Here is a 12050-nt window from a genome sequence, read left to right as displayed (position 1 = left end):
TGACCAGGTGGTGGTGCAATGGATAGGGCGTCAGACCACTACACAGAGGACCCAGGTTCAAAACCCCGAGGTCGCCAGCTTGAGTGCAGGTTCACCAGCTTGAGCGTGGGATCATAGAAATGACCACATTGTTGCTAGTTTGAGCCCAAAGGTCACTGACTTGAAGCCCAAGGTTGCTGGCTTGAGCAAGGGATCATTCACTCTGCTGCAGCCCCCGGTCAAGGCACATATGAGAAAGCAATCAATGAACAACTAGAGACGAAAGAGCCGCAATGAAGAATTGATGCTTCTCATCTCTATCCCTTCCTGTCTGTCTGTCCATCCGTCCCTGTCTGTCTCTGTCTCTCTCTCTCTCTCTGACACACACACACACACACACACACACACACACACACACACACAAAGAAAGAATTAATGATGGAGCACAATAAATAAAACTCTGGTATGTAGATAGTTGGTAATCTAGCAATTCAGAGGAAGGAGAAATAACTTGCATCTGAGAGTAAAGATTGGACTTTTTGAACAGGGCTCTAAAGAAGTATAAAATTTGAATAAGCAAAATGTGGTTGGGAGAAGAACATTCCAGGATAGAATAAACAGGTAAACAAAGGAGAGGTGACAAGGAAGCACAAGAGGGCCAGTTTAGGAGACAGAGAATCTAACAGTTTGACCAAAATGGTGGCTATGTTAAAGAATTTATGAGTTATGGATTCAGGGATTTTTCCTTCTAGAATCAAAATATTATTTCTCAGAAAATAAAAATATTTGTTCAAGGATGCATTCAAGGATATATACAAAAGATGCATCTATCTAAGGCTTATAAAGTCTATTTAAGATGTTTGCTTAATTATTTTATTTTATTCTACAAAGCGTCACTTGGGGAAGACACATTAACCAAAATGGCTAATAAGCAGCGTTAATGCTAGATAATTACAAAGGTGATCAGATGAATCTATAAAGTAAAAAATAAAAAACCTACATGGATTTAATAATTATCTATAAAAGAATGGCCTTGTAATTGCAAGGACTGGATGTCATTGAACAGGCCTTTAAAAGATAATTTTTAAAAGCAGTGTACTAGTTATATTGCAGAGATCATGAATATGCATCTCAAGGACCAGTGGTTGGTGAGTGGGTGGAATGACAGTGTTCTAGGTTATGAGAATTAGGACTTGTGAATGAGATAATATTTTCAGTAACTCCCATATAACATAGATGAGAAATATGGTATAATTTATTCAACCTCTGAAAAACCATGGCAAGTGCTTCTAAGGATCTTGGTCATAATGAAACATTTATGTAGGAGTGTATAATAAAATTCTATAAAATAAGAATGGGAGGAAAATATTTCTAAATTATGTTTGCATATGTTTTGCTAAATAAATATTATAAGTAGTAATGTGACCATTTTTTTTCAAGTCTAAAGTCTGTATATTTAACAGGGTCAAAATCATAGGAATATTTGTTTTTTTTACCTTCTCACTAGGAAAATATGAAATCCAGAGTGGTGATTAATAATTACAGATATCATATATTTAGTTTTAACTGGAAGAAATATACAAAATATATTAACTCATGCATTTCTCACAAGAACCTTTTGAGGGAAGGAGTGATAGTCTTATTTTGTGTTTAGAAAATTCAGAATTAAAGTCACAAAGCTAGTAAAGTAGCAGAACCAGAATTTGAGCCTGGGTCTTTCTGATTCCAAAGTCTACAATTTTAACTACTGTTGTAATGCCTAAATTTTGAGAATAAATCTTTTCATTGAACTAACACCAAATGATAATGATCCATTATCTTGGTTAAAAGTGCTGGTTATGATCATTCCAGGTACAGTTAGTGCCGGCATACGTTTTACCTGTCTACTTTTGTCCACAGTTCTTGCCTGTGTACATGCACATTCGGGTTCTGGTTGCTGCATATCTGTTTCAAACAGGGTATGGGCATTTCTCATACTTTTGGATCAAAGGAGACTTTGGAATCCATAGAGTGTGTCAGGTAGGAATGCATTCATTTATTTTCTTTTTTTTCAGTTCAGCATCCATTGTGCCTAACTGTTGATAAAATATAAATGTTATTAAAAGACCATGAATAATTTGAATTTATGAAATAGCACTTTAACGTATTGTTTTGGTGTTCTGTGGTTAATAATTCAAGATTAATAATTTATCACTGAGGGGAGGGGGAGTATAATTTAGATGAATATATAATAAACGCACTGGTACACAAGGGAAAACACTGCTGGTTCACTTTAGTGTTGTAGAAATGTACAGTTACCTGGAATTTCTTATCCTGTTTTCTCTCTAAGAAGAGGATTAATATTTAAGTTTCTACATAATTTTTGGCAATTTCTGAACATTATTTTACTTACCCCTCATTAAAACCCTGAGTTGTGATTATAACGTGAATGGAGGTTAAATAATTTGCCAGTGGTCACATACTAAGTGGTGCAGCTCTAATATATCTAATAGCTCTCAAATCTTTATTCTTTGAATGACATCACACTGTCTGAAATGACTATTACATATGTCCCAAAGATACTTTTTAATTTGAGTAATATCATTTTGTATCTATGACAACTCTCAACTTAATCCCAAATGGGGTAAGTCAACATCAAATAGAGGTGAAATGGACACCTTTTCTTGAGGTAATCTAATCTGCACTTAGAAACTGTCACCCTAAGGACATTTATGATTCCCTACATTTAACACAATGGCAGTTAGAGCTAGAGGACAGCTCAGGTTAGTGCTTTGCTGGGATTTAGTTCATATAATTATGTATAAATATTTTATATTCAACTCTTTATGATAATTATAGAACTAATATAATTTTAGGGGTTAGTAAAATATACTTGTGCAGTTATTATTCTAGTATTAAATAAATAGCCTTTGTCAGAGAGAATATGTCTTTGTTCTTCATGAATATCTGAAATGAAACCCATTTTCTTCTTTTTAATAGGTCTTATTTCGTCTCAATTTCCTGGTAGTGGTGTTATGTATAGTAATGGACCGGCCTTATCAGTTCTATTACTTTGTCCCATTGGTCACTGTATGGTTCATGGTCATATATGTTACTTTAGCACTGTGGCCTCAAATAATCCAAAAAAAAGCAAATGGTAAATATATCCTCTTATTTATGCTAATATATTCTTTCAAAGCACTAATTTTTTTTACTTACTAAGAGCTATTATTTTTATCAAGACATATAAATAGTTTAAATGTATATATAGTACTGACATTTTGAAAGTTTGTTCTTAAAAATTGTTTCTAAAATGTTGCAGCTAAATAGTTCAAATAACACAACAGTGCAGAGTAATAGTTTTTATCTATATTATGTGTCTTCTTTTCTTTTTATTCAAAATTTTCAAAGTCATTTACCTAGTAACTTCTGCAAAACTTTTCAGACGGTCTTGCACAGAGCCAGAGAGGAGAGCGCTAAAAGAGAAGGGGGAGCCACGCGGGCTCCCGTCCCCTGGGTCCTGCTCCAGTCTGGGCAGCTCTGTTTTATTGGATTTCTTACAGATATTGAGATTCGGAATAAACATTCATTTGTAAAAAGGCTTTTTATGTCACACAAGTTTAAAAAGCACTGCTATAATTTATCTTCTAGACAACCCTCTAAGTAGTTATTATTACCTATAAGGTTTAGGTATATATGTTTCACCTATAAGGAAACCTAAGTACCCAAAAGGTTGTCATCTTCAGATTTCACAGAGCCAGCGACTGATAGTGTTCAAAATAAGGCCACAGTCTCATTCATCTTAATGCTTTTTACCAGCCCCCCCCCCAAGATCATATCATTAAAATATTTTTTATTTATGGAGAAACAATTTTTTAATTTTTAATAATGTATTTGGCTTAACCAAATATTTTATATCTAAATTATTTTTTGTTGTTTCTGCCAAACATTATTACAGGCAAGAGTTGAGTTCCAGCCTTTAATAAAGTCCATTAGTTTCTTTGGACAGTCTCTGGAGTTTAATTCCTTGACATAAACCCAAGGTATTAATCAAATGAGTAATCAATGTGTATAAACAGTGACACATAACTTAAAACATGCATATGTTAAAATATATCTTATGGTTAAACTCTAATCCTTTAGGCAGTTCTTAAGTTCTCTCTTTAGAACTTGAATGTTTAAGCGGTTTTACCTAAGTTATATTCAACACCAGTGTTTGTTAGAATCCCATTGAACATATTGTTCCAAATTTTGTTACAACTTTCAACAATGAATAGGTATAATTGAACTCAGGAGGTGGTTTTAAATATATTTATAATGGATAATTAGCAGGTATATAGAGTATTAAGTAGATATTGTAGCCTCATTTCTAGCAAGGACCCTCCTTTATGCCCTACTTGTAAGTGATACTACTTAGATATACTTTGTGTAACCTATAAGCAGTCGTAAATTATGTTAAGAACTACACAGTATATTAATATGTTACATAGTATTTAATATGTATAAATTGACATATTTTAGTAAATTAAATATTTTCTCTCTTAGGAAATTGTTTCTGGCATTTTGGCTTACTCTTGAAACTAGCCTTCTTGCTGTTATGTATATGTTTTTTGGCATATTCTCAGGTTGGTACAGTGTTTTTAGTTTATATTTTCTGTTTTCTTTTAGAGTTCAAGTCTATTAAAGTATGTAAGAAGAGTCAGAACTTTATAAGCTTCATTTTTTTAATGATTGTAATAAAAGTGTCACTGCAGTTGATGACTCTGTGTAGTTTTTTGAGACCTACTTTTGTTACCCCTGTTTTGTTGTAAGAGCAATTTAAAGCTCTTCCTCTGGCAATTATTCAAAACCCATTTTACTTGATCAATCAAACATTTATTGAATGCCTCTTAAAAGACAGGACTCTAAGTGGAGATCAAAATTCTCTTGACAGAATTTGTAGCTTGGTTTGTGCATTATTCATTGTGCTCAAAGTGTTACTTGATTTTTCCATAACTGTGTAGCGTAAAAATTTGGCAGTTAGTAAAATCAACTTGGGAGGAAAGGGATTTGTATATATGTAGTGTGTTTAATTTAATTAGAATTTTGGTCATTTTCTTATTGTTAATCTTTTATGATGGCTGAGACTTTCTCAACTGCTTCAGTGGCTGGCACACTCCTCCCTGCTGGTCAGCCCATCAGGCAAACATATCATTTGGGCAATATGATATTTTGATATTTATAAGGAAATATTTTAATTTGAATGTCTATAGTTGTGACATACCCTGCAGTTTGCTCTTACCTCCCACACTGTCTGTCTTATACCTGACTGCATCAGGTACAAGTATCATATAAAATGTGTGTGTGTGTGTGTGTGCGCACGCGTGCGCATGTGTGTAATTCTATAAAGCTGACTTTTTGCTTGTTTGTTTCCTAGGCTTTCATACTTAGAAATAAAACATATTTCTGCCCAACCTCTAAGGTTTCTTTGCAGGAGATACATGAAATAATAAGAAAACAATAGGCAAAAGTATAAAGATATAGTCAGGTAACTGCAATAACTACTTAACAGTCATTCATTAAAATTCCCAGTCCCGTGTGGTGCAGCCGAGGGAGAGAAAGGAAGGTGGACCAGAGGCTCAGCAGAGAGACTAAGAAGGTTTCCCCTGCCCTGGACTAGTGTTTACCTCTGGACGAGAAAAGTCCATAGCCCAGTATAGCCGCTGTCTCTCACAAAGTGGTGCTCAATAAATACTTGTTTATTGATCACATAAGGAACAAATTTTCAATCAGAAATAAAGTACATTATAAATATATGTGATATATAAGATCATATCTAATAGCTATATACTTATTAGATCATATTTCTGTATTTTATATATGCTCCATGCTACATAACTAGTTTATATTATAAATTTTGTTTAAAAGCATCCTTAATATTCTGAGGTATAGATAGGATTTATTTTTAATAAGTTATAGGCATTTTAAATTGTTATTAAATGTAGACTATTACATTTTATTAAAATAAAGTTCTTCTTACCTAAGGATCCAGTATTACCTAAAATATAATACTATTTTCATATTTTGATTTTTACTAGCTCTTTTTTTAAATTTGATGCTACATTTTTTTATGCTGTGGCATTAGGTTTAATAATGGAGCTTTCCTTAATAGAGTTTGTCGTTCTTTAATCTGGAAATTGAGGGTATTGTTCTCTTCCTTGAAAGACTTCATTAATGTGCAGGAATGTACCCAAGACTTCTGCCTCTTCATTCTCAGATTTTCCAGGCTGTCAGATTAATAAAGGGGTGCAATTCACTAATTTCACCAGAGTAAAATTGTAAACTTTGTTTCAAAAGCTAGTAATGGCACTTGGGTATGGTAGATTGATTAAGGTGACTAATTCAGAAGATTCTTTTAACTCAAATGGTTATTATTGAGGACATTTAGAGAAAGAAAAACTCTATTTTAACCTTAACCATCATTTTTTAGTTATTTATACCATATTGCTTGAAATCTTCTTTTATCTTTTTTTTTGTATTTTTGTGTTTTGATCAGTAAATACTAGCTTTTTTGAGTACTAGATTTGAAATCTTCAATGGAATAATTTTTCAAGTACCAGCTTGTTCTTAAATTTTTCAGTCTCAGTAGCGTTTCATTTGCAGTGAAAGTAAATTCACAAAATGTTTTAAGTTATCTTTACTAGCCATTAGTAAAATATATTTATTCTCAAATAAATTTCACGTGAAGAGATATTTTTAAATGAAATAAATAGAATCTTAAAACTGTGAATAATCTTTATATATTCCTAACTTTAGAAAACTAATTTATAATGCATTGCAAAGCAGGGGTTGACAGTACCATTTTAATTTATTTTCTGGATTTCTTCTCTCAGGGTGCATTTGAGAAGATCTTTTCTCTTTGGCCATTGTCCAAGTGTTTTGAACTGAAAGGGAATGTATATGAATGGTGGTTCAGATGGAGGTTAGACCGTTACGTATGTATTTACCTTGTGATCTATTGACATTTCAAACTGTACTTTAAAAAATATTTGGAAAATTTTAGTCTATTTTTATTTAGTTTTAGAATAAGGAAACATTGATTTGGTAAATCAAAGCAGCCTTGTCCCTCTGTTGCTGTTTTTATAACAGAGGAAGGGTATGCATGTGTATGTATCGGCAGAAAAGTACTGTAGATTTATTGTCTATAAAGTGGGTTTTGTTTGAGTCATAAGTTTGACTTACAGGTGATCCTTCCTATATATGCTTCATCCATTCATCACAATATGTATTGAGCACCAGTATGTATTGAGCCTCTAGTGTTGGTGATGTGAGGGCTATATCAGAGAAAGAAGACATACCTCCAGGCTTCGAAATCTTTCAGTCTAGTTTAAAATCCAAGGTTACTGCTTATAATTGGGTGCTAAACTCTGCAGTATGAATTTGAAAGTAAAAGTTTGCAAAGAAGAGAGAGCAGTGTCATGGATGATTCCATGAATTTAATCTTGAAAGATGGTTAAGATTCAGAGGCTAACAAAATGTAAAACATCCAGCACAGTATTTGGAAAATAATAGACACTGAATAAAGATTAATTACCCCTCTTTCCCACATTCCTCCCATTCTTCACATAGCCCGTTTTTCATTTGACAAATATTTTCTTGGTGCCTGTTTTCTGTGTCATTGCCTGGTTTCCAATACTGTGCACTTTCCAAAGAACAACATTGCATTTCAAAACCATTTATTAATAAAGAGCTTTGCTAAGGTCTTGTCATGTAATTTTAAATTCTCAACTTTCTCATTAAAGCAGTCTACTATGAAATGGTAGTTCATATCATCTTTGTTTTAAAAAGTTGAAACAATTTTATCGTGTCAGAATAGATTATTATTTTTAAATTGTCTTTATTTCTTCACTTGCTGCTGAAGCTGTTCAAAACAAGCCAGTTTGTCTCATACACTGTTTCATATTATTACAGAGATGTTTGTTTGTTGTTGCTGATGGTTTGTAACAATCGTGAGCTTTATTTCAACCAACTTTTACTCTTATTAAAGTTTAAGTCCTAGAAACTGAAACTTTGAGCTTTTAACCTACTTACTATTGATACATATTTTTCTCATTTACCAGATCTTTGATTATTTATTGAAAAGTAGCCATTTGAAACAAGTTTCCTGCCTTATTTTTCAGGTGGTCTTTCATGGGATGTTGTTTGCTTTCATCTACCTGGCGTTGCAGAAGCGACAAGTCCTTTCTGAAGGGAAGGGTGAACCTCTCTTCTCAAACAAGATTTCAAACGTTCTGTTGTTTATTTCAGTAGTCTCTTTCTTGGTAAGTTTCAAAATGTAATCTTCTCATTTTCCAACGTCTTAAATGACATAGAAAATTAACTTTAAGAGATAGGAATTTAATCAAGTATTTTTAATATTTATACATAAGATCTTTAAAAATTCTTTTTCTCTTTTTTTCCTATTGAACATAACTTCTGAAGTGATTACAAATAGAAGTTAAGTCTGAAGAGGAACTGGAGGCTAAGTGAAATAGGAATTTTAAAAGTTATAATAAATTTGGGGACAATATAAGCGTGGGACATGAGAGCCACCGCTGGCTCGGGTCCCCATCTCCACAGCAGCAGCGGCAGCTCCTCTGAGCCTCTTGGCTCTGGGCCGGGAAAGACCTAACCAAGCGGCCAGCAGACCTGTGGGCAGTTTTCACTGATGCTTGTTAAATAGCATAATGAAGTATAATGTGGTAAATAAGGAAAATTAACATTTTTGAGAATGCCGCCTCTAAGGCAACTGTTTTGTGAACTGTTTTTGTTTCAGACCTACTCCATTTGGGCCAGCAGCTGTAAAAACAAAGCCGAATGCAATGAGCTGCACCCGTGCGTGTCTGTGGTACAGGTAGTTATCATCATTTAGAGAACTGTCCCTTCTTAATGCTTCATAAGAATACAGTCTTTAGAGGCAAAGAAATTTGAAATCAAACTCTTTAAAATGTAGGTATATTACTTAATCTTTCTAAGCCTTATTTCCTCTGTTGTACAGGGATATTAAAATCTTTTTTAAAGAGTTGTTATATTAAATATATGGAAATAGTATTTGTCCTTAATAGGCACTTAGAGGCCTGACCTGTGGTGGCACAGTAGATAAAGCGTCAATCTGGAACGCTGAGGTCGCCAGTTTGAAACCCTGCACTTGTCCGGTCAAGGCACATAATGGGAGTTGATGCTTCCCCTTCTTTCTCTCTAACTCTCACTCTCTCTCTCTCCTCTCTAAAATGAATAAATTAAAATTTTTTTTAAAATAGGCACTTAGAAAATGTTCATTGTACTTCTCATGATTTTAACAATTTTAAAATTTATTTTAACAAATATTTGATGCCTATTGTGTGCTAGATACTGATATTATGCTGAAGGGTGCAGTGGTACCAGGTCAGACTTACTCCCTACCCTATTGAGCCTGCCTTCCTCTAGTACAGATAGTAATCATATGATCACCATGTGATTGTAAGGAGAAGCATGTGACAGTAAGGGAACATCATGAGGGGACATGACCTCGTTGGATCAGAGTGAGGATCAGGATGATTTCCTTGAGAAAGGGAAGCTGATCGGGAGGGGTGAGAGCACAGCAGGCAGCAGGAACTTAGGCCTCCATGCAAGGGAGCACAGCACATTGAAGAAGCTTCCGCAGAGGGCTGTGTGGCCGGCCTCTGGGGGGACCACAGACACGTGCTAGGGACGGGGAGGTGGGCCGAGGCCAGAGGCAGCTCCGGTCAGAGCTGTGTGTCTGCAGAAATACCTCTGGTCGCCCGAATCGTAGTGCATCGTAATTAGTGTGGGATGATTAAGAACAGGGTGCTTTGGAACACATGGGCCTTCTTCCTAACCCATCTTGATATCACTGCAAGGTTCTTAGAGAAAGCAGTGGCTAAGCCAAGGCCTGGAAAATGAGTAGCCCAGCAAAGAGAAGCAGGGAGAACTTTGGAGGATCTTACAGAAGAAACAAAATTGTGCCATGGGTTTTGTAAATTTTGCCACATAAATATAGTGTCTCTTTCTACACAAAGGGCCTCAAAGTGGGTTCATATTTTTTCCAATAAACCTAAAACTGTCAGCTGTGTACCACTTAATATCAGCACTGGTATGGAATACACAGACCACATGTTTGAGAAATATTTACCTTTTGGTTTTTTCTTTAGATTTTAGCCTTTATCCTAATAAGGAATATCCCTGGATATGCTCGTTCCGTTTACAGTTCATTTTTTGCTTGGTTTGGAAAAATTTCATTAGAGGTTGGTATATTTATATTTTACTGTCTTACACAGCCAAGTGTTGTGTGTGTGTGTGTGTGTGTGTGTGTAAATCTGTATGTTTTTTAAATCAAACTTACGTTACTTATGAAATTAGAGGGGGGAAACTCAGTACTTTTGAGAACAGTAGCATACTGTATAACTTTTTTATTATTATTAAATAAGAGGTGGGGAGGCAGAGACAGACTCCCACATGACCCCAACCAGGGTCTACCCAGCAAGCCCCCTACCAGGCAATGCTCTGCCTGTCTGGGCCTCTGCTTCGTTGTTCGGCAACAGAGCTATTTTAGTGCCTGAGGCAAGGCCATGGAGCCATCCTTAGCACCTGGACCAACTTTGCTCAAACCATTTAAGCCATGGCTGCAGGAGGGGAAGAGAGAGAGGGTGGAGGATGGGGAGTGGAAAAGCAGACGGTCACTTCTCCTGTGTGCCCTGACTGGGAATTGAACCCAGAACTTCCACACAACAGGCGGACACTCTACCTACCACTTTTAAAGCTTCATTTAAATGACTAGACATAGATAACTTTCACAGTCTTCTTTATCTTGTCTTAAGCTTTCAAGCTCAACCAAGATGCTTATATCAAGAGAGAAAAAAATGAAATAGATGTAAATGAAATCAGGCTGAGAGATTTTGTTTTGTTGTTCATGCCCATAATTAAATATGGTATTAGTGAAATTTAGGTTTTAATGCTTATCATAATAAATATTGAGAAAATTTTATGGCTCATTACATTTTACATATACCACCTTATATGAAATTATCAAAAAAATCATTTTAAAGTGGGTTTTGAAAGACATTCTGAGTGTTCTGATCTTTATTTGAAACAGAATATTTTAAAACTGAATTCATATTGTACATAAAAGATAATTTTAGAGCATAAGGTTTACTTAAAAACATTTTTGAGTATAAGCTTTATTAAGTTGCTTTAAATTAGGGAAATAAATTTTTATTTTGAGTTCTTGAATATATGTTTTATTATATTTTAAAGTCTCATTTACAAGAGAGATTACATAGAATTTAAAATTTCTGAAAATGATCTCATCTTAGCCTTTTGGCTAAGATCAGATGTAAAATTCTTGATCAGTTTGTCCATTGAATATTTATTTTGCCAGCCCCTTAATATTTAAAAGATGAGAGGTTTTATCAACATTAGTTGAATTAATTTACTATTTAGTGTTTCTCTTAACCCCGAGTGGTACAAATGTTCTTGTACATCCTCATGCCTCCTGACTAGCCAGAGTACAATCATACAAAAGTTTTTATTTTAAAAACGTGTAAAGCAACATTTTAAAAAGGCAAATGTATGTTCTTCTTGTTTCCATAAATTGGTTATCAAACAAACATGATTTTAAATTAATAAAATTGTAACTGGAACTAATTTTATTTTTTGAAAAAAAAACTCATTCCTGGGGGTCAGCAAGCATGAAAAAACTCACTACTCAACGGGTTAAAAATATAGAAATGTCATAGTCCTCATATGTGTTGAAGTAGCTTAAGCATATTTCTACTCTGATATGTTGAAGCAATATAATAAGAGAACCACATTTGTAATCACAATAAAAAAAATAGTAGTGTCACTAATATGTATACTCACAGGACTTGAAATACACACTTTAGAAATGTGTGAACATAGTTCAGAATATTTGTTTAGCCACAGCAAACACGAGGACATTGTAAATACCATGCCATTTCCCACTCATATATATAAATATATACATACATAAATGTATTCACAAATACACACACACATATATATGGACACACATAATCATGCGCAAGCTATACACAGGTGTGTAGTTAGATACACAT

The 12050-nt window shown here is 34.3% G+C and overlaps 1 protein-coding gene across 1 annotated transcript in view; it reads left to right on the top strand.

Annotated features, from left to right (window-relative positions):
- CASD1 (CAS1 domain containing 1) overlaps window positions 1-12050 on the top strand; it is a 48039-nt gene that overhangs the window by 34192 nt on the left and 1797 nt on the right. Inside the window, exons 11-17 of the mRNA XM_066353972.1 lie at window positions 1879-1998; window positions 2959-3115; window positions 4504-4583; window positions 6831-6932; window positions 8118-8258; window positions 8753-8830; window positions 10128-10220. Coding sequence (XP_066210069.1) covers window positions 1879-1998; window positions 2959-3115; window positions 4504-4583; window positions 6831-6932; window positions 8118-8258; window positions 8753-8830; window positions 10128-10220 — 771 coding nt within the window. The remainder of the gene's footprint in view (window positions 1-1878; window positions 1999-2958; window positions 3116-4503; window positions 4584-6830; window positions 6933-8117; window positions 8259-8752; window positions 8831-10127; window positions 10221-12050) is intronic.

This window comes from Saccopteryx leptura, chromosome 12 (genome assembly GCF_036850995.1).
Source record: "Saccopteryx leptura isolate mSacLep1 chromosome 12, mSacLep1_pri_phased_curated, whole genome shotgun sequence".
NCBI classification, from domain to species: Eukaryota; Metazoa; Chordata; class Mammalia; order Chiroptera; family Emballonuridae; genus Saccopteryx; species Saccopteryx leptura.
Note: the sequence above shows the minus strand (reverse complement) of the source record. Positions and strands in the feature narration are given on the sequence as shown.